The sequence below is a fragment of the Nicotiana tomentosiformis genome, chromosome 5 (genome assembly GCF_000390325.3).
Source record: "Nicotiana tomentosiformis chromosome 5, ASM39032v3, whole genome shotgun sequence".
NCBI classification, from domain to species: domain Eukaryota; kingdom Viridiplantae; phylum Streptophyta; class Magnoliopsida; order Solanales; family Solanaceae; genus Nicotiana; species Nicotiana tomentosiformis.
In genome coordinates this window covers 13,049,004-13,072,486 of record NC_090816.1, presented here as the reverse complement: position 1 = coordinate 13,072,486, position 23,483 = coordinate 13,049,004, and the positions used below count along the sequence as shown (strand labels likewise).

The 23,483-nt window shown below is 36.7% G+C and overlaps 1 protein-coding gene and 1 long non-coding RNA gene across 2 annotated transcripts; one reads left to right on the top strand and one right to left on the bottom strand.

Moving 5' to 3' along the window:
* Positions 1–4,296: 4,296 nt before the first annotated feature.
* LOC104111738 (uncharacterized) lies at positions 4,297–6,613 on the top strand. Its single transcript, XR_689782.4, has 2 exons — positions 4,297–4,498; positions 6,020–6,613. It is a non-coding gene; the product is annotated as an uncharacterized lncRNA (long non-coding RNA).
* Positions 6,614–7,835: 1,222 nt separating this feature from the next.
* Positions 7,836–9,761, bottom strand: LOC104111739 (uncharacterized). The gene is made up of 2 exons (XM_009621494.4): positions 9,371–9,761; positions 7,836–8,206 (listed from the first exon to the last, which is right to left on the bottom strand). Exons 1-2 carry the CDS (start codon positions 9,639–9,641, stop codon positions 8,025–8,027), a joined length of 453 nt encoding a protein of 150 aa, XP_009619789.1. The 5' UTR covers positions 9,642–9,761; the 3' UTR covers positions 7,836–8,024.
* Positions 9,762–23,483: the final 13,722 nt, after the last annotated feature.

Below are 23,483 nucleotides of genomic sequence, written 5' to 3'. Positions count from 1 at the left end.
TTTGGACTTAGGAGCGTGTCCGGACTGTGAATTTGAGGTCTGTAGCTAATTTAGGCTTGAAATAGGGAAAGTCGAATTTTGAAAAGTTTGACCGGGGGTTGACTTTTTAATATCGGGGTCAGATTTTGATTTTGGAAGTTATAATAGGTTCGTAATGTTGAATATGACTTGTGTGAAAAATTTTAGATCAATCGGACATGGTTTGGTAGGTTTCGGCGTCGTTTGTGGAATTTGTAAGTTTAGAAGTTCTTTATGCTTGAATCAGTGTGTAATTAGTGTTTTGATGTTGTTTTGAGTGATTTGAAGGCTCGACTAAGTTCGTATGGTATTTTACGATTGGTTGGTATGTTTGGTTGAGGTTCCGGGGACCTCGGGTGAGTTTCAGATGCTTAACGGATCATTTTTGGACTTGGCTTGATAGCTGAAGTTCTGGTTTGAGAAGGTTCTGGTTTCCTTGTACGTGATCACATGTATTCATTCGTGATCGCGTAAGCTTATTTGGGGCAGAGGTGAGTTTGTTCTATGCGATCGCAAAATTAGGAACGCGATCGCGTATGTGTGCGAAGATGTGCTTCGCGAACGTGTGGCTAAGGCCGCGTTCCCGTAGAAGGATTTGAGCAGGAGGAGATGTGTGGCCAATACTCTATGTGATCGCATGAGGCAGGATGCGATCGCGTAGGTATGAAAGGCAGTGATCCATGATCGCGTGGGTGATTCCGCGATCGCGTAGGGTAAAAATGTGGGGCAGCATAGTTGTGCTTCGCGATCGCGAGAAATTTTCCGCGATCGCGATGAAGGATATCTGGGCAGGCAGTATTAATTTCAAAAATGAGGGTTTGAACCCATTTTGCATATTTTGAGCTAGAGAACACGGAATTGGGCGATTCTTGAAGGGATTTTCATGGAGTTGATTGGGGTAAGTGATTCTTACTTGGTTTTAGTTAAATCCCATAATTTTATCTTTAATTTTATCATCTAATTTGTAATTTTGGGTGAGAAATTTGGGAAAAAGAGGAAGAACTCTTGAATTGGGATTTTAAGGTTTTGAATGGGATTTTGTTATCGGATTTGAGTACATTTGGTATGGTTAGACTCGTGAGTGAATGAAATTTCGGGTTTTGTGACTTTTGTCGGATTTCGAGACGTGGGACTAGGAGCTGGGTTCGGGCCAATTTCGGATTTTTGGCTATAATTTAGTACTTTTCTTGTAGAATTGATCCCTTTAGCCTATATTGATTGTGTTGTTTTACTTGTAGCTAGATTTGGGACGTTTGGAGACCGATTTGAGAGGCAAAGACATTTCGGAGTAAAGATTTGCTCGGGTTGAGGTAAGTAACAGTCTTAAATCTGGTTTTGAGGGTATGAAACCCCGAGAATTGGTATGATGTGAGTGTTTGGAGGTGACGCACATGCTAGGTGACGGGCGTGTGAGCGTACACCGTGAGGGATTGTGACTTGGTCCGTCCCGCGAGACTGTAAAGTCGAATAGCCATTGTTATTACTTATTTTTCCTTGTCTTTGAGCAATTGACCGCCTTTCATGTTAGAAACCATGCTTAGGCCATATGATATCACTGTTGGGACCCGCAACGGTCGTATGCTTGTTGAATTGACTGCTAATATCTATCTTGTACTCAGTTACAGTCTTACTTGTGTGTTACATCTCTGTTCCCTCTCAGTTCTTGTTGATACTTGTTGTATTCTCTGTTTGGGCTGATTATTATGATATTCTGTGAGCCCGAGGGGCTGGAGAGGTTATTGAATGAGATAGGGCCTAAGTGCCGAGATGTGAGCTATGTGAGGTTATATGGATCGGGTTGCACGCCGCAACAAGTCTTATGGCTATTTATGGATTGTGGATCGGGTTGCACGCCGCAACGAGCCTTATGGCTACTTATATGATTGGGTCGGGCTACACGCCGCAGCGATATAACGCTTGGGCTGAAAGGAGCCCCTCCGGAGTCTGCACACCTCCAGTGAGCGCAAGTACTTATTGAGAGTGTGTATTGAGGGCTGAGAGCCAAGAGTATGAGCTGTTGAGATGAGTTGAGTGACTGCTGCCTTGAGAGGTTGTACTTGCTTTTTATTTTTATTTTTGCACTTAGTTGTTATCTGTTGTTGTAGTGGAATTTTTGGAAGATTCATATCTGTTTTACTTGAGCTCGAACTAATTTGACTTACACCACCAGATTTGAAAGCATGTTCACTCTTTACTGAAAACTTTTGAAATGAACTGTATTTTTATAGCTAGTCAGTGCTTCTCAATTTCTTATTTAATTCTGTTACTTGCTGAGTTGGTTGTACTCATACTACACCCTACATTTCATGTGCAGATCCATGTGTGTACGGTTCTAGCGGTTGCTGAGTTCGTGCGCGAGCTGGCTATCGGAGACTTACGAGGTAGCTGCCGTCGTCCGCAGTCCTTGTTTCTCCTTTCTTATTATCTTTTCTCTCTTGTATTGGCATTTGGCACAGACTGTAGTAGACTATATTTTCTAGATTGGTTGTTAGATGCTCGTGACTTAGTGACACCCCGATGTCGGGCTATTTTTCCGCACTTATGTTTTAATTGGGTTTTACCCCCGTTTTATGAAAAACTCCAATTATTTTAAATGTCTTAATACATTTCTATTAAATTTTGAAAGTATTTTGGAAAGATCGGCTTGCCTAGTACCACAATAGGCGCCATCACGTCGGGTTAGGTTTTGGGTCGTGACACTTGTAAGCAAAATAAAGTTGTTGCAAGAGCAAGTCACTCTATTGGCTTGGTAAAGTTCCTTTCTAATCTGCTCCTCACGATATCATATTAACTAATTATCGGGTTTGCGTCGTCTATAGATGTTTGATGACGATGTCGGATATTTGCTATAGAGTAGGATATCAAAAAAGTTAAGTAACCAAAAATTATCAAATTAAAGACATTCATTTGTCAAAAAAATATGAAATCAATAAAATAATACAATTTATCGATGTATTTATCTCTGACGCTGTTATAGTGCCATAAACTGCTCATTGATGAAGTACCGGTGAGAATGGAGAAGAAAAATATGTGAAATATAGAATGACTCATAAAAGTCTTACATATGTTTCATAAAGAAACGTTGCACTCAAAATAGATGCAGGCGATGTAGTAAAATCATGCCGGTTTCGCTCCATCGTTAATTTTCTTTTTTCTGCCAACCAAGTGACTTCTTTTCTTCAGCTCTTGCCTTCTCTTCTTCCAATTCTTCAGATCTTTAGATGTAAATTTTTTCTCAAGAAGTGCAGTAAGTTCTTTTGGACTTCTAGACGCACTTGACTCAACACAATAATGTACAAACTATCGGATGATTTTTTTTTTGTGGAAGTTTAAACTTAAGCTTGGAATATGGAAAGACTATTTTGTAGCCCAAAAGGCACTTATGCAACTTTAATGACCTATTATTTCAATTCAACCGCTGCAACTATAATGACCCATTTTAATATTAATTCAATCATTGTAACCATTAGTTGAATTGTTGCAACGCTTTACATTCTTCATGTTGGAAAAAAAAAAGAAATTTAATATAATAGAAAATGAGAGGAAAAGCCAAAAAAGGAGAAAAACGATATGCTTTCTTGACCAAAGAGAGGTGTCACCTCACTCTTCTATTGTTATATATATATATATATATATATATATGGGTATAAATTTCTTTTTCTTACTTTATTGGGAGTTTCATGTAATTCTTTTTTCTATCAATGTTCTATATTGATCTTGTGGTATAAGTAATTATTTCCATTATCTGTAAAGTCAATTTTGATTTTACAATTGTGTGAATATCACAATTTCTTTTTCTAGTTTTCTAATATCACATTATCGGGAATATCACAAGAATGAGCCTCGAGACAATATGAAGATGCTCCAATTAGTGTAATGAAAGTTTCTAAAAATAAGACACACTACTAGAAAAATATCAATTTGTGACTGAAATTTCTGACTGAAAATGAAGCCGTCGCTAATGGGACTACTTTTGCGACTGTAGTAGTTGAAAAAATATTGATTTTTTATTACTTTTAAAAAAAGAAGAAGAAATGCAACTATTATTCGGACAAAAGCAGTGAGAAATCTGCGCGTGAAATTCCCGCCTTCACTTCTGCGACCAATTCAGTCAGACAATAAAAAGTCAAAGTTATCAGTTGACCAACTAAGTGACCGCTTCGATCGCAAAATTAAAATTAAAATGATAAAAGAATATTTAAGTGAGTTTGGGACCGCGATAGTCAGAAATCTAAATCTAATATTTTAGGCCAAAACCCTATTTTCCCAATTTTCCCCATTCTCTCTCTCTCTCTCGATATTTCACATGTTAGGCCGCCTATTTCCCCAATTCCCCCCTATCTCTCACTCTCTCTCGATATTTCACATGTTAGGTCGCTGTTCTTCGTTCTCTCGTCCACTCCTTCTGTGCTGCTGTAAATCACTAATCACTCCTCAACTCTCTCTCTTTCTTCTCACTAACCACTCCTCCTGTGCGACGGTAAGTTTCTCTTTCCTTTTTCTGCTTTTATTTTTTCTATCTTCAATTTTAAGGCACAATCTTTAAATGGATAATTTTAATTTCATTAGAAGGTACAATCTTTATGTGTTTTTAATATGTGTTTATGTTGGAATCTGTGGTTCTTCTCTGTATTTTCTTTTCGATTTTTATTTGGAGTTTTTTTTTTTGAATTGGGTAATTCTAATTTTTTGAGAAAGGCTAAGATCTTTCAGTTGTACATGTAAATTTTCTGTCGAGCTTTGTGATGCTATTGGATTCTTTTGCATCTGATTACTTCGTTTGGTTCACTAGTTTTGTGATTGTCTACATTTGACTAGCAGTCCAGTTCAGCTTCTGTCTTTTAGGTCTTGTTGACTTTGAGAAAATGGCAATTTCTTGTACCTTATGGTCATCTATTAGATGACAAAGGGAATTTGAAACTGAAAGGCGAAGTATAGTTTACTCACATTTGTAAGATGATAGTGTTTCTGTTGGAATCCATATTTTTAATTTGTTCTGAATTTCTAATGGTGCAATCTTCCAGAAAATACTTATGAGATTGTGCTAAGAGCTAATGTACCTTAGGTAGTATTTTTTATCCAACCTTTTACAGTTTACTTAAGTCCACTATGGTAAAATTAAAATTCTTAACTGCTATTGATTTGTACATAAAGATGAAATCTGGTGCTATTAAAAGATTACAGAAGTCTTTAGTTTTATTGAAGTGTGGTACAAAGGTATATCTAGGAAAAGAACTTAAAATAAGCCATAATTTCGAGAAACAAGGTGCCGATAGGCTTAAAACTAATAACCAAAGCTAAACCAGAAAATCTATCCAGTTGTGGTTTAACTTAATTACTCTTGTTTTGAAATCATGGATTAGAATACCTACTTCAATAATAAATAATGTCAAGAAGTTATATCCAGTTCATGAATGAAGAGATGGGAGAGAGTAATATTTTTAGATCTAGTTTGCTTTTCGTTCCTTTCCTGCAGAAATTAAAGTGATAAAGTTACTATATTGAGAAAATATTCTTAGTGTACATTTCCTAGTAAAGTTCATGTCGAAATATATTAACTAGACTAGTTTGCTCAAACACATGCATTGCATTCTGAGCAACTATCTTTATTAGTTTCTATTTCATTTACTTAATTATGTAATGTCAGGTACTTATATCGCAACTGGAGACTATTAATTAGACTTGATTTTTGTAATCCTAACCATTTCTTAGAGTTATAGTTGCCAGAGCTTAATTGGATAGAAGGAATACATGGAATGTATTGTAAGATTTAAAAAGCCATGTACCTTTTAGCTTCAGTTCACTGTTTTTCTATCTTGTCTTATCACCTATTCAATATTTTGACACTTGAGATGCATGAAGAAGGCCATAGATCGAGGTTGAGCTGTGACAAAAGGAAACATGGTATATGGTAGTAGAGGAAGCTAATATGTTTTGAAGACTGCATATGCCCATAGGCTATTAGTATAACATAATTTAATGCTGAATATTTTAATTTCAGGAAGCCTATCAAAAACGTTTTGAGGAATGACGTCAAAGTCAACTCGATTCCGAGGATGGTAGCTCAACCCAAGTGTCACTCAATGATGTAGCTTCAATATGGACGCAGGTGGTTGGTGGCGCAAAGAAAGGTAGAACCTACGGTTTTGGATCACAATATTCCGTAGGTCGTTCTACGATATTGTTGTCTGGTGATGCGAGTTATTCGCAGAATCACGAAGAGGTGGAAGCATTACGAAAAGAAGTTGAAGAGTTGAAGGAGGAACGGAAAGAAGATCGCGCAAATTTTAACAAATTGCGGAGTTTAGTGGAGAAATTTATGAGCAAACGTCCATTTGATCCTTTGAATGACGAGGATGATGAGTTTTAGTTTGTTGTGGTTGTGATGTTTGAGACATTATTATTTGTTGTGATTGGATGTTTAGACTTAGTAAGGTTTACATTTGACTATGATTGTAATGTTTTAGACTAGATTGAATGATGTTTGAATGTTTAACTTGTGTTTGGATGTTTTAGTTACAAATATTTATGTTTTATATAATTGTTTGTATTTTATGGATTTGATTAGTTGAAATAGTGGATTGATTGGTTGGAATGGTGGATTAATTGTTTAGTTGCTGTATATTTGATTTGGCGGGTGGTAGTGCTTTTAAACAGCTGAAATCTCCCAAAACATTTCTAGTTTTCCGACCACGGTAGTCACAAAGTGCTTCAAATTTTCCAGATTCATCAACATTTGCGGTTGCTGTAGAGGAAAATTAAATAAAAATTATAATATTAAATTAGATTTGCGACTGCAGTAGTATGAAACATAAATAAATAAATAAAATAAAATTAGTTTTGCGACCGTAGTAGTGGAAAACATAAATAAATAAACAAAATAAATTTAGTTTTGCGACCACAGTAGTGGAAAAACTGAAATAAAATAAAAATACTTTATATTATTTGCGATCACTCCGGTGAGAAAGATTAAATATATTTATAATTATATATACCGTTTGCGACCAAAGTAGTGGGAAAGTCAATATAAAATTAAAATTTAATTTAAATTATTTGTGACCGCGTCAGTCGCACAGTTGGCGACATTTATTAGTCGTTTTTCTACTTTGACTTTGCGACCGCAGTAGTCGCAAATTACGGACGGATTCGGTCGCAAATCTTTTCAGACCAGCTATTTTGCGACTACGATATTTCGATCTGAATGTGGTTGGAAATTAGTATTTTCTGACCGCATTCCGACCGTTTTGGCAGTCTAACGGTTTAAGTTTCATTCATTTAGTCTTGTATACATTATATGGTTTGTTCTGAAATAGGACTTTCCTGAAAGAAAAGTAGCATTTTACAAACTGCTTTGATTCATTAAGATGAAAACTTCACACAGGAAGTGTATGTCACGTATATTTCTTAGTCTATTATTTATGAGTTTTATGGGACTCCATGTCTTTGTCTGTGTGTGGTTTCTGAGCTAGGAGCGCTTGGAATTTCAGTCCTACTCATTAATATACTATAAAAAAAAGTGGCTCTCCTTCTCTTATGAGAGATAAGCGCTCTCTCTACGGCCAATTCTCTTTAACAAAAAAGGGATTCCCTGATCGTAGACCATCCTTTATCCTTTCTTATCTTGACTTTCTAAGTGAAGTCTTTTCATGCGCGAGGAGCTGTAAAAAAACAAATATATATATATATATATATATATATATATATATATATATATATATATATATCGAACGATCTATTTCAATGTATACGATAAGAAGCACTCCTCAATTGCTAGGTCAAACACAAAAACATAGTACCAGACAACTACCAGTGATATCTCTTTGAGAAACTCGAGGTCTTTTCCACATAATAACGTCAATTGAAGACCAGACCATCTTAGCAAATACTATAATGAAATCCCAAATAACTTCGTCGCTCAAATATATTTTGGCAAGAGCAATCCTCAAAACATAAATGGCGAGAATTTCGATATGAAAAGAAGTGAAAAAGAAAATATAAAAAGACATTTATGGAAATCTATTTTCCATATAAGATGTTCGACGATTTTCATCTTGCTTGATCATATCATCATCACTCAATTCTAGAGGTAAATTTGAAATATGCATGCCATCAGGATCAAGATCTCCATCAAGTGTTAATCCTTCTATTCTTCCAGCAATTGCTTCACCTTTCAATGGTGCATCAATATCTGTTTTATAAACAATTAAGAAGCAAGTTTATTTTAGTTGATTAATAAAAGTATTTAAAACTACATACACAATTTCTTGAAAATAGAGCAATAAATAAATTTGTAGGTCTCATGGGATTTGTGATATATGATCTCCTTTTTTTTTTTGGGACATCCCACCTAAAAGGATTCGAACCCGAAATGTCTGATTAAAAATAGATGCTTACTTAACCCCGACCATAATCTTTAGTGGTTAGATAGTAATATTCTTTGCATTTTGTTAAACTTCTCGGAAAGGTAGCACTAGACACTAAAAACAGTACTATATATATAACAATGAGTTTAAAATTCAGTTCACTTTTTTCAACCAGCTGCAAATGTTTAAACTACGACGCGTGCGTTAGTAACTTGAAAAATAGGTGAGCAGTTTGTAGAGCCAGTCAATTACTATAACTATAACTATAAGTATATAAAATCTTTTTGCACCATCCATTGAAAAACAAAATTCTATGATAAATACCAATTACAATAAAAATACCTCTAATAAACATTGATTTACAAGGTTTACATGTTAACAATATGATTACATGTCAGCGTAGGCGAGGTTCAAAAATCAAATGAAATCTGTCTAATCGATTCAGGAAAGAGATCAACTCAAATGATTACTTAGATGAGATATGGGAGAAAAATAACTTACCACTAAAACGAATCTGAAGAAATTATAATATATTAAGACAAATGGATTGAGAAAATGTATTGATTATCAAGTGTTTAGCATATTAAATTATCATTGGATACAATTTTCTTTCACGAATCAATGGATGTGACCAAATTGCTCGAAGTTTATACAATATAGATGTGAACTTTAGTCTTATTCTACATAATTTGTACGGATAAATTATCACCCATAACCTTGTGAAAGTAGAGAGACTGTTTTTAATAGACCTTCGGCTCACGAGAAACATAATCATAATAAATTTGAAAAAAGAAGCCGTAATCACAATCAGAAAAATAAGATAACCAAAGCCAAATAAATATCAACCTGTAATAGAAATCTAAGAATAAAAAGTACTAAAATTCACTAGTACATGTATGGAAAGGCAATACAGGTATAGAAAGGAAATCTTCCGGCGCAATAAAATTAAAAAAATTTAGCACAAAAAAGAGTAATAGAATAGAAGATACCTGGATTAGATAAAAACCATAGGATAAATCCACACAAGAGCAAGACCAAAGGTATAACATGAACAGCATTTTCTGCAAATTTGGCACGAGATTTTTCCTTCTTAGCAATATCCGAAAGTGGTTCATGTATTGGTAATAATTCATTAGTTTCCAAAGACAAAGCTCTTAGTACTGGAGACACCTTTTGTGAGGGTGATGAATTTGACGAAGAAGAATAATAGCTATTGAAATAATCGTCTGAAACTCGAGTTGTACTCGATGATCTATACATCTTTTAATTTTTAATGATAAGCTATAGTTTCCCTTTTACGTCGAATGTGTTAAATTTGAGATGAGTAAATGTGGGAGAAGAAGAAGAAGAAGAAAATAAGAGAGCACAAAGAAAGGCGAAATCAATGTAGTAGGGGATCTTGAACGGAGGACTTTTTCTAGTCATTGTTCAGACTTTGGACTAATTCTTTTAAGTTTATAATGAAGTTTTTGTTATAGTTACCATGAAATTTGGGGTTATCTGGAATTGCTAATGGAAATTTTGAGATTATGACAATCAATGTCAATATGGTAACTAAATAAAAGACAATTACGGAGAATATAGCTTAAGTATTACACAATCAAGTGCCACACCCCTTTTTACTCCACAAAAGATATTTGTTATGAATTGTCATGGGTTAAAGAATTTTTCCAATTAAAGTGACAAACTTGAGTAATGATTATTTTATTGTTCAGAGTCGCCGCTTGGAATTAATTTTTAGGTGTTCCAAGTCATCTTTTATTTGAATCCCTAGTCAAAGGAAGGTTTAACTCTATTATTATTGGTCTGCGTAAATAAGTCCGGGTAAGGAATTCTGTTGACCGGGGAGAAGGTGTAAGGCATTCCTCGAGTCCCGTGGTTCTAGCACGGTCGCTTTATTGACTACAACTTGGCTTGAATTAATTTGGATAAACTATGCTTTATTGGTTTTCATATTTACTATGTCCGCTTTTATTATTAAAATATATAATTATCTTTGAAACGAATCACGTGTGTGAATCCGTTCTGTTTATTGTGCCAAAATCATGTCACGCGTACGTGTACACAATTAATAATATTTTATTATACTAAGATTGTTTTTCCCAAAGTTGCGCGAACGCATACTTCAATTTTAATTTTGGAATTCATAATTATGTCACGTGAATGTGTACATAATCACGATAATTTATTTATTAATACGCGCCTAAAGCATACTAGCGATTATTAAAAAAAAAATTAAAACTAATTTTGAGATTATTGCAAGGCCATTGATTACGGAATTTATTGTGGAAAAAATATAGTAAATTAGTTATGGAAGGTAGATTAGCTTACTTTAGATACTAAGTTAGCTCCACTATTTGTTATTGAACTGCTGGGCCACATTTATTATTATTTGGCCCAAGTCCAAAATCATACTCAGCCTTGCAACAACCTATAAGACAAATTACAAAAATGATTGTTTTAGCAAAAAGCACTATAACACAAACTAACCAACTTATACCAAAGTTTCATTAGCATAGCTTAAATAATGCGTAGAGATGAAGTCCACATAAAGGAAAATATTAAAGCAGACAAGCACACTCATCAGGGAAACATAATTTCATCTAGCTTCAAGATTCACGACATAGGACTTCCAATCATAAATTAATCAAATAAAAATGTGAGAAATGAACCTTCTTTAGAGTCAAAATCACCTCACATGCTAAAAATCAAAATCTGACTGGCACATTGAGACCAAAGTTGCTATCGTGCGACGACCTCGACGGCGACCTCAACCGGAACCGACGACCGGATCTTTCAAACGGTGCCCTCGAACTCAACTCTTGATGCTGCTGTTTTGTGGTGTTTTCATGGCTGTTTGGTGGTGAATTTTCAGCTGCTTTTGGTTGGTATTTAAAGGTTATTTAGGGAGGTGAACTGTTGCATTTTGACAGCGCTTTGGGGTTGAAAATGAGGTGCTTTGCTGGTGGTTTTTGACAGCTTTTTCAGAAGATTCACAGCTTATTCTGCTACTCTCTTGGGCTGGATTTTGCAGCTGATTTGGGGCTGTTATGGGACCGGATTTTGATAGTGTTCAATCGGTTTTTGGTGCTGGTTTTTTGGGACAGATTCGAGGTCGTTTTTGCAGCTGTTCGCAGTTGTTTTTGCTGCCCGTTTGGGGTGGGATTTGAGCTGGTTTTAGGGAAAAATTTCATCTGTGTTTTGGCTAATTTTTTGATTTATTTGAGAGATGTTTTTGTTGCTTTTTTTGAAAAGAAAACAGGGGCTGGTTTTGTGGGTCCTTTGATGATGGATTTCGAGGCATTTTTTAGAGGAGGTTATGGCTGCCATTATTTTAGTTAAGGAAGACCAACCCCCTCCTTTGCGTGTGTGTCTTTACTTGAAGGAAAAATGATGATATGTGGGTTGTGAGTGTGGGGACATGCATGGGGGACAAGGAGTGGGGGACAAGGGAAAGTGGAGTGGGGACAAAGAGTAGGAGGCAAGGGAAAGTGGAGTGGGGACACACGTGGGAAGATATAAGCGGGAAAGATGGAGTGAGAAGTGAGGTATTGGTGAGATAAGTGGTAAAAATTCAAGCATGGTCAAATATTAGGTCTCATAGCATGCCCCTCTTTGCTTGAAAACATGAGGAGTTTTCAGACAAAGACAAAGTGAGCTATGTGAGTAATTTTTTGACCAAACCATTATTCAAAAGGAAAAGAAATAAAATATAGGGAGCAACCGAGTTCTGGTTTGGACAACCTACATATTTCGGGTTATAGGAGAATCAAATCGCGTGTAGTTCAAGAAAAATGATAGAATGCTGAGTTGGAGAGTCAAGTGAGGTTCCGTCGAGGCTCCGATCTGTAGTCCTGTTATTACATCAAAATCAAAAGAAACTAAACAAGCCTATCCGCTATAGTTACGAGATTCCTATTTATAAGTCTTCTAAAACTTGAATCTTGACGGGTTCTTCACGCAGACCCTGATTTGAACCTTGATGCTTGCTAGTTGTGGGTGCTAATTCATTCTTCTATGGCTTCTTCTAATCAAAACGGGAAGTGCAATGCTCGTGACTTCAATCATGTCTTGAGCAGTCCATATCTTTTCTGTCACTTCTTCATTTTTGATTCACTTCTTTTTTCTTTTCTTTATTTATTCTGGATTGAGACTTCTTCTTTTGGTCATCTTGAACCATGTGCCTTAAAAACCTGCTCAGACACCAAAACAAACAAATAAAAATTTTCTGCCCTAATTTTCACTAGGAAAATTTCGTGAGTTATTTATAATAAAACTCTATACTACTTCATTATTGAAAGCAATAAAAGGTCGGGATATGTGTACCTTGGGAAAACATGATTCTTTGGGAATGGTGTACCCTGATTGTCTAAATGATGCCTCAACTAAGGATTGGTGTACCTTATGTTGAGAAAATGTGGTCAGGGAATGGTATACCCTCTATTGACAATGATATCAGGGAGTGGTTACCCTTCATTTAAAATCAAATCAACAAGGGAGTGGTGTACCTTATGTTGGAAAATATAGTTAGAGATTGGTGTATCCTATACTACTAAGGAGATCAGGGAGTGGTGTACCCTGCATTTAAGCTCACATCAACTAGGGAGTGAAGACTCTATGTTAGAAAACATAGCTAGGGATTGGTGTACCCTATACTGGTAAGGAACTGTAACCAAGGGTTGGTACCCTGTATTATGGAAAAAGAATGTAATCAGGAGTTGGTGCCTTGAATTACTGAAAAAGGAGTGGAGACCCTATATTTGAAAACCATAGCTACGGATTGGTGTACCCTATACTGGTAAGGACATGTAACCAGGGATTGGTACTCTGTATTATAGAAAAGGAATGTAACCAGGGGTCGGTACCCTGTATTACTGAAAAGAAAATGTAACAAGGAGTTGGCACTCTATATTACTAAAAAGAAAATATAACCAGGGGTTGGTGCTCTGTATTACTAAAGAGCAAATGTAACCAGGGATTGGTACCCTGTATTACTGAAAAGGAAATGTAACCAGAGGTTGTCGCCCTGTATTACTGAAAAGGAAATATAATCGGGGGTTGGTATCCTGTATTATTGATAAAATGCTGAATCCCCTAAGCGAAAAGGTTCTACCTAGGTTAAACTACGAAAAGCAAGCCTGGATCAAGTGTACCTCTACCTGGAACTATGAGATAGATCCCCCTAAGCGAAATATTTCTACCCGAGTTAAGCTACGTAAAGAGCCTGAGCGAAGAGTACTTCTACCCGCAACTATGAGCTGGATCCCCCTAGGCGAAACTGTTCTACCTGAGTTAAGCTACGTAAAATAACCTAAGCGAAAAGTACTTCTACCCGGAAATATGAGTTGGATCCTCCTAGGCAAAATAGTTCTACCTGAGTTAAGCTAGGTAAAACAACCTGAGCGAAGAGTACTTCTACCCGAAAATATGAGCTGGATCCCCCTAGATGAAAAGGTTCTACCTGGGTTAAGCTACGTAAAACAGTCTAGGCGAAGAGTACCTCTACCCGGAACTATGAGCTGGATCCCCCTAGGCGAAAAGGTTCTACCTGGGTTAAGCTGCGTAAAACATCGTGAGCGAAGAGTACTTTTACCCGCAACTATGAGCTGGATCCCCTAGTCGAAAAGGTTCTACCTGGGTTAAGCTGCGTATAACATCCTGAGTGAAAAGTACTTCTACCCGAAACTATGAGCTGGATCCCCCTAGGCGAAAAGGTTCTACCTGGGTTAAGCTGCGAAAAACAGCCTAGGCGAAGAGTACTTCTACTCGGAGCTATGAGTTGGATCCCTTAGGCAAAAAAGTTCTTTTTGGGTTAAGCTGCGGAAAATATCCTGAGCAAAGAGTACTTCTACCCGGAACTATGAGATGGATTCCCATAGGCGAAAAAGTTCTACCAGGGTTAAGCTGCGTAAAACATCCTAAGTGAAGAGTACTTCTACTCGGAACTATGAGCTGGATCCCCCTAGGTGAAAAGGTTCTACCTGGGTTAAGCTGCGAAAAACAGCCTAGGCGAAGAGTACTTCTACTCGGAACTATGAGTTGGATCCCATAGGCAAAAAAGTTCTTCCTGGGTTAAGCTGCGGAAAATATCCTGAGCGAAGAGTACTTCTACCCGGAACTATGAGATGGATTCCCATAGGCGAAAAAGTTCTACCAGGGTTAAGCTGCGTAAAACATCCTAAGCGAAGAGTACTTCTACCCGGAACTATGAGCTGGATCCCCCTAGGCGAAAAGGTTCTACCTGGGTTAAGCTGCGTAAAACATCCTGAGCGAAGAGTACTTCTACCCGAAACTATGAGCTGGATCCCCTTAGGCGAAAAGGTTCTACCTGGGTTAAGTTGCATAAAACATCCTGAACGAAGAGTACTTCTACCCCAAACTATGAGCTAGATCCCCCTACGCAAAAAGGTTCTACCTGGGTTAAGCTGCATACAACATCCTGAACGAAGAGTACTTCTACCCGGAACTATGAGCTAGATTCCCCTAGGCGAAAAGGTTCTACCTGGGTTAAGCTGCATAAAATATCCTGAGCGAAGAGTACTTCTAACCGAAATTATGAGTTGGATCCTCCTAGGCGAAAAGGCTCTACCTGGGTTAAGCTGCGTAAAACATTCTGAGTGAAGAGTACTTCTACTCGGAACTATGAGTTGGATTCCTCTACGAGAAAAGGTTCTACCTGGTTTAAGTTGAGCAAAATATCCTGAGCAAAAAGTACTTCTACCCGGAATTATAAGCTGGATCCCTATAGGTGAAAACATTCTACCCGGGTTAAGCTACGAAAAATAACCTGAGCGAAGAGTACTTCTACCCGGAACTATGATCTAGATCCCCCTAGGTAAAAAGGTTCTACCTAGGTTAAGCTACGTAAAACATCCTGAGCGAAGAGTACTTCTACTCGGAACTATGAGCTGGATCCCCCTAGGCGAAAAGGTTCTACCTGGGTTAAGCTACGTAAAACATCCTGAGCGAAGAGTACTTCTACCCTGAACTATGAGCTGGATCCCCTTAGGCGAAAATGTTCTACCTGGGTTAAGCTATGTAAAACAACCTGAGCGAAGAGTACTTCTACCCAGAACTATGAGCTGGATCCCCCTAGGCAAAAAGGTTCTACCTGGTTTAAGCTACGCAAAGCAAGCCTGGGCGAAGAGTACTTCTACTCGGAACTATGAGCTAGATCCCCCTAGGCGAAAAGGTTCTACCTGGGTTAAGCTACGTAAAACAACCTGAGCGAAGAGTACTTCTACCCGGAACTTTGGGCTGGATCCCCCTAAGTGAAAAGGTTCTACCTAAGTTAAGCTACGGAAAGCAAGCCTGGGCGAAGAGTACTTCTACCTGGAACTATGAGTTGGATCCACCTAGGCGAAAAAGTTCTACCTGGGTTAAGCTACGTAAAACAACCTGAGCGAAGAGTACTTTTACCCAGAAATATGAGCTGAATCCCCCTAGGCGAAAAGGTTCTACCTGGGTTAAGCTACGAAAATAATATGTAATAGTGATGCATGCTGAAAATAAAAGAAAATACAGATTTTGCGAAACTCACTTTTGGTGACATTTGTCCTTTAGGAATAGCCATTCTACACTCATTTGTTCTTGCAGCAAACAAAGAAAAATTGTGAGTTTTAAAAGTGGTGGTCGGTTTGTGCCTTGATATCTTTGGCAGCTTGGCTTTGTGCCCATATTTTTTTAATGATGATTTTAACCTGCCACTAGATGTTTCGTGAATACCACTTGCATTTCTGGCCCCGGAGAGCCTTTGACTTTTCAAACTTTTACATGACGGTTGGTCGCGTAGGATTTAACCTTTTCAACTTTATTTTGCCTTTGTGGCATTTCACTTTCGACTTCTTTCCTCCAAAACTTTCAATTTAAGAGCATTGGGGAACCTTTGGCTTTTCAAACTTTGCCAAAATGGTTAGCAACTTGGGACTTAACCTATTCAACTTCATTTTGCCTTATAGGCACTTTCAATTTGATTTCCTCCTTTTGAAAGTTTTTGATTTCAAAGCATCAGCCACCATAGCCAATCGGGGTTGACTTGATGCCCCTGCCAAGGCTGAGTGCCTCTTGAATATTAGCCTGTATCAAATGAAAGCCTTGTAAATCAGTCTCGCTATCCCTTCTTTGACTTAGTTTTGGAACAGAGTTAGACCGAAAGGGATTCAAAGAACAACAAACAATGGAATGGACAATAAATTTAGACAAGAGATATCCCTTTCAGGGGAAGGAAAGAAGGACTTATCTGGAGTATATGCGGACTTCAATGAACATGACATGACTTTTGTACTGGATGCCTAATCTATATAAACCGTCCGACTCTCGGAAATTCATCAAAATTTTGCCTCGAAACCGAGAAACCTTGCCCAGGACTGTGTCGATGCCAGTAACCGTGGGAATCCTCTTTTTCGATCAGTGGCGCCCTTCACGGGTTTTTACCAACTGACCTATCTCATTTCTCTTCTCACCATTGTCTCATAGTGCTCTTTGCGAGTTTTCACTAACAAGACTCTCTCATTTTAATTTCTCTGCTTACCATCGCCTTACGATGCCCGTGAGGGTTTTCACCAATAAAAGTCTCTCATTTTATTTCTCTCATTTGATTGCATCAGATCCAAGTATTTATCCTCCCATTTTGGACCTCTTTGTCGATTGATCGGAACGACATGAACATGATTTGGGGTAAAAAGAATTTGGATTGAATTACAACTTTGGAACCTTTCAGGCGAAACCATCGCCGAACCATTATAACATCTGCCCATGTTTCACCTTTGGGGGAATTTGAATTTTTGTTTTGGTGTGACTGAACCTGAGAGAGAGGCTGCCTACGTATCATTTCGGAATCAAGAACGTAGTTCAAGGCTTTGTTTTTTATATTTTTCTTTTGCTTTTTCTTCTGTTTGGTTTTTTTGCTCCTTTTTTTCCTTTCCTTTTTCCTCTTTTTTTTTCATTTCATTTTTTTTTGTCTTTTCTACATCTCTTTTTTTTTTCTTTTTTATTTTTCATTCATTTTTTTTTCAATAATAACTTCCAGGTTCCAAAGAGGGTAATTAAAAAAAAAAGGATCCGTCTCAAAGGGTTTGCAAATGGTTGAATATTTAGATAGTGAGAAAGAAAGCCTTCTTCATCCCAACCGGAGAATATTAATGCTATATAGAGGATCAAGCATAGTACCTTTTGACTGCACTTGCATTGACAATTGTTTCAGGGACATTTCCTTCGATGTTTTCCAGGTATAATGCTCTTTTTTGGCAATACTCTTGTTACAATGTATGGACCTTTCCAATTTGGAGCCAATTTTCCCTTAGTTGTTCTGATTCTTTGTTTTATTTCCTTAAACTTATCTTCATTGCATTCTGACTCTTGAATCATTATTTCAAAGTCTGACAGCATTTTAGGATCTGGGCATGAAATCCGCAAGCATGTCATGTCATTAAAATCTGCATTAACAGAACTGAAAAGAGAATAAGAAAAGTGACAAGATTAAGAAAAGATACATTCTTGGACAACGAAATATTAATTTTATTTGATTTTTATTTTATTTTATTTGATTTTTTTTCTTTTGAATTTTAAAGATAGAAGGGTTTACATTGGAAAGTAAGACAATAAGGTAAAACATCCGGATCACACTCTGCGATAATCCGAACACAGAAAGGATAGCAAGATTGGCTACCGAGACTCCCGTCTGATGGGTGACTTTCAGGCTTGGCGGCCGTTTTTTGGTTTTTCTTCTGTCTCGGCAATGGCTGCAATGGCCTTTAGTGCCGGAGCAACAGATCATTCCAACTACTGGCCCATTGGTGTGAGTAGGCAGAGGATTGTTCATCATATTAGGGGCCTCTTCATCCCTAAGCATTATTGCCTTGACCTCGATGAGGTCTTTCACTGCTCTCTTAAGAGTCCAACAGTCTTCTGTATCATGTCCAACTATTCCAGAGTGGTATTTATATCTAGCATTAGCCTGGTGCGAGGGGAACTAAAAGTTTGGACGGTTTGGGGTTACTGGCTGCAGTAGACCTAGTCTAACTAGCTTTTGGAACAAGCTCAAGTATGATTCACTAAAAGGGGTGAACTGATTCCTTCTAGGGAGGCTCTTTTTTTTTTTCTTTTTTTTTTCTTTTTTTTTCATATCTTGATTTCTTTTTCTTTCTCTTTTTGTTGTTTTTCTCTGTTATTTTTTTGTCACTCTTTTCTTTCTTTTCACTCATTTTTTTTTCTTTTTTTTTTTTCGGTTTATTTTTTCATTCAATTTATTTATGGTTATGATCGAATCCAATGGGGATTGCCTACGTATCATGACGCCGCATAAATCAGATCATTACGTAGTTCAAGGAGATCAGGAATAGACTGACCCATTTTTTTTATATAAAGACTTCTAAATATTTTTTTTTTTGAGTTTTTTTTTATGGAATTTAAATTTTTTTTATATTTGTTTTTTTAAAGAAGGAATTCTAAAGAAGGAAAAAAATATTTTGGATTTTGATTTGAAATTTTTTTTGTTCTTTTTTTTTTCGAATGAAAGACTTCGAAAAAGAAGGAAAATATTTTTGAATTTAATATTTTTTTTTGGATTTTCTAAGGAAAGAATTCTACAGAGGGAATCAAGGAAAGGAAAAATAGTTTTTGAATTTATTTTATTTTAAATTGGGGCCGGAACCGATGATGTTTGATTACGTATCTCATATCCGGTGAGAATCAGACCCGCATAGTTCGGTACAAGACTTGATAGATTTTGACCATTTTTGATTTTTCCTTTTTTTGTTTTATACTTTTTTTTATAGTAAAAAAAAAATTATTTGTACAAAACTCGGGGAAAGATTTTTTTTTTTCCAATTCCGCTCAACTGATTTTCTAAAACTAGTCAACAATGCAAGCAAGCCTTCCAAATAATGTAGCAAGTAGCACATAAGTGAACATGATGGTCGCAAAAAGGATACCTGTATTATACGGACCCGACCCCTATGCTGAGTTTTGCTAAGTCAAATGCACATGATGCAATAAAGAGATCCTACTAGGAATAACCAAGCATGGCTTGTTCTTCTAGGTTTTAAAAATCCTAGGGGATGAGGTGTATCTAGGCTGGCCATAAAACGAGCGGACAACTCGAGTTTGGAAGGGGTAGCGTACTAGGAGCAATACTTCTCTAGCTTAACTATTGGACCCTCCCCGATCTTAAACATGGCTGCCTGATAATCCTTCACCGGGAGCCCAGGCCCACCGGCTTTATCACAAAAAAGAATGGGGCGCATATCTGCGATTCCCGAGATTGGATTCAGAAGACTTAGAGGTGGTGCGCAAAAAGATAATTTATAATACAGTTCAACAATATCAAAGTGGTAAAGAGAAGGCAGGTAGCACATTAGGCCCAAATAGATCACAGTTATATACAAAAATTGATAAAGCCAAATAAAGTCAATGTACAAGCTCGAATTCTTGAATGATCCCCGGCAGACTCGCCAGAGCTTTTACACTCCTTTTTACCCCACAAAAGATATGTGTTATGAATTATTGTGGGTTAAAGAGTTTTTTCAATTAAAGTGACAAACTTGAGTAGGGATTATTTTATTGTTCAGAGTCACCACTTGGAATTGATTTTTGGGTGTTCCAAGTCACCTTTTATTTGAATCCCTAGTCAAAGGAAGGTTTAACTCTATTATTATTGGTCTGCGAAAACAAAGTCCGGGTAAGAAATTCTGTTGATCGGGGAGAAGGTGTAAGGCATTCTCCGAGTCCCGTGGTTCTAGCACGGTCGCTTTATTGACTACAACTTGGCTTGAATTAATTTGGATAAACTATGCTTTATTGGTTTCCATATTTTATCTATGCCCCTTTTCTTATTCAAATATGTAATTATCTTTGAAATGAATCACGTGTGAGAATCCGTTCTGTTTATTGTGCCAAAATCATGTCACGCGTACGTGTACACAATTAATAATATTTCATTATACTAAGATTATTTTTTCAAAGCTGCGCGAACGCATACTTCAATTTTAATTTTGAAAATTATAATTATGTCACGTGAATGTGTACATAATCACGATAATTTATTTATTAATACGCGCCTAAAGCATACTAGCTATTATTAAGATTTTATTTTTAAAACTAATTTTGAGATTATTGCAAGGCCATTGATTACAGAATTTATTGTGGAAGAAATGTAGTAAATTAGTTATGAAAGGTCGATTAGCTTACTTTAGATACTAAGTTAGCTCCAATATTTGTTATTGAGATGTTGGGCCTATTTTATTATCGAAAGTATTTTGCCCAAGTCCTAAATCATACTCAGCCTTGCATCAACCCATAAGACAAATTACAAAAATATTTTTTTTTAGCAAAAAGTACTATAGCACAAACTAACCAACTTATACCAATTTTTTATTAACGTAGCTTAAATAATGCAGTAGAGATGAAGTCCACATAAAAGGAAATATTAAAGCAGACAAGCACGCTCATCAGGGAAACATAACTTCATTTAGCTTCAAGATTCACGACATAGGACTTCCAATTATAAATTAATCAAGTAAAAAGGTGAGAAATGAACCTTCCTTAGAGTCAAAATCACCTCACATGCTAAAAATCAAAATCTGACTGGCTCATTGAGACCAGAGTTGCTATCATGTGACGACCTCGACGGCGACCTCAACCGGAACCGACGACCGGATCTTTCGAACGGCGCCCTCGAACTCAACTCTTGATACTGTTGTTTTGTGGCGTTTTTATGGATGTTTGGTGGTGAATGTTTAGCTGATTTTGGGTGGTATTTAAAGGTTTTTTTGGGAGGTGAACTGCTGCATTTTTTACAGCGCTTTGGGGTTGAAAATGAGGTGCTTTGCTGGTGGTTTTTGATAGTTTTTTCAGCAGATTCGCAGCTTATTTTGCTGCTCTCTTGGACTGGATTTTGCAGCTCTCTTGGGCTGGATTTTGCAGCTGATTTGGGGCTGTTATGGGATCGGATTTTGATAGTGTTCAATCAGTTTTTGGTGCTGGTGTTTTGGGACAGATTCGAGGTCGTTTTTATAGCTGTTCGCAGTTGTTTTTGCTACCCATTTGGTGTGGAATTTGAGCTGGTTTTAGGGAGCAATTTTAGTTGTGTTTTGGCTATTTTTTGGTCGGTTTGAGAGCTGTTTTTGCTTCTTTTTTTGAGTAGAAAATAGGGGCCGATTTTGTGGGTCCTTTGAGGATGGATTTCGGGGCATTTTTTAGAGGAGGTTATGGCTGCCTTTTTATTTGGTTAAGGGAGACCAACCCCCCTCCTTTGAGTGTGTGTCTTTACTTGAAGGAAAAATGGGGATATCTGGGTTGTGAGTGGGGGGACAAGCATGGGGGATAAGGAGTGGGGGACAAGGGAAAGTGGAGTGGGGACAAAGAGTGGGGGCAATGAAAAATAGAGTGGGGACACGCGTGGAAAGATGGAAGCGGGAAAGATGGAGTGAGAAGTGCGGTATTGGTGAGATGAGTGATAAATATTCAAGCATGGTTAAAAATTCGATGCTCACATCAAGTCACTTAAAAGATAATTGCAAATAAATTTATTTATAATGTATTGATAGGTAGTCCAAAATAAATGGTAAGTAACTTGTTATAACATGTTATCTTACCTTGATGAACATTTAAAATAATTTGGAATTAAATTAAAATTTTATATAATTGACTTATTACTGAAATTTAGAATTTCAAACAAGATTTCTTACTAACACTAGAGACTTAAAATTATTGCTGAAGTTTATAACTTTAAAAAAGGTTAAAATTTATTTTGGAGGAATCTAAATTATTTATTACCAAAGATGGAAATTAATTACTTTCCTACAAATATATCTTTTAGTTATGGTTAGAATGATTATTAGATTATTTTAATGTACATCTTTAAAACTAAATAGGAAAAATGCATAAGTACCCCCTGACCTATAGCCGTATTTCCAATTACAAATTTAAACTTTGCGGGGGTCCTATCCTCCCCCCCCTAAAACTATTTTAAAATGGAATAAATTTCCCTTAAAATGTCACAACCACATCTATGTTGTGTGGTGGAGAACACGCGCCTTAGTGTTTTTTACCACTAATTTATTTTTTTCATTTTCTTTCAATATTCTCCTTTCTTCCTTTCTATCTGTCACGACCCAAACTCACCTATAGGCCGTGATGGTGCCCAACATCCCAGTTAGGCAAGCCAACTAATGATTTAAACATATATTTATTTCTTTAAAAAGTATCCGAGTAATAAAACTAGGAGTACTTGCATAAAATTAAGATAATGTGAGAAATAAGATAAATTAAAACCCAAGTAAAATAATTAAATCCAAAAATTCTACTAGTGTGTATGCCAAGACCTGATGTCACAAGTGTATGAGCATCTAGTAGATTATACAAAATTCTAAATACTGTCTGAAATTAAATAGACAGAATACAAATACATGAAGAAGCACTGGTTGCTGCAGAATGACACAGAAAGGCAGCTCACCACTAAGCCTCTGAATAACGTGGATGTGCTCCGATAGGTCTTCCGATAGTACCTGTCTCGGGTCCTGCACAAAAAGTGCACCAAGCGTAGAATGAGTACGCAAAAAACGTGTACCTAGTAAGTATCAAGCCTAATCTCGAAGAAGTAGTGACGAGAGGTCGACTTTGACACTCACTATGGGTCAATAATATTACAATAGATTTATTTAATTAAACATGATTTTTAGGTGAACAACGATAATTTTCCAAACAAGCAGAAATAAATAAATTCCTTAAATTTTAATAATTTCCAATTTATCAATTTAGCTTCATAAGTTGCAGTTAAAATATCAAGATATCGTGTAATTATTATTATTAGGCACGATTTCTGCCGAGGTCGTAAGGCCTGATCTAGAGTGTCGTGTACACTGCCGAGGGACGTGCGACGCGATCCATAGATGTATCTATACTGCCGAGGCGTTCGGCCCGCTCCACAAGAAAAGGACATTTTCTTATGAACCTCCGGAATGAGAAGTTATTATAATATTAACACGTAGGATGTTCAATCTCTATTAACAATTCAATAATTTATACAAAAAATTTGAGTATATGAAGTTTCGATCTTTTACTATTTCCTCAAACAATTTGCAGTATATTTCCAGTAATTTAATT

Excerpts from the sequence above, each read along its gene's own strand:
- LOC104111739 (XM_009621494.4), bottom strand. The coding sequence starts at position 9,641 with ATGTATAGATCATCGAGTACAACTCGAGTTTCAGACGATTATTTCAAT. Across the intron at positions 8,207-9,370 it reads ATGGTTTTTATCTAATCCAG|ATATTGATGCACCATTGAAA; the intron begins GTATCTTCTATT and ends TTTATAAAACAG.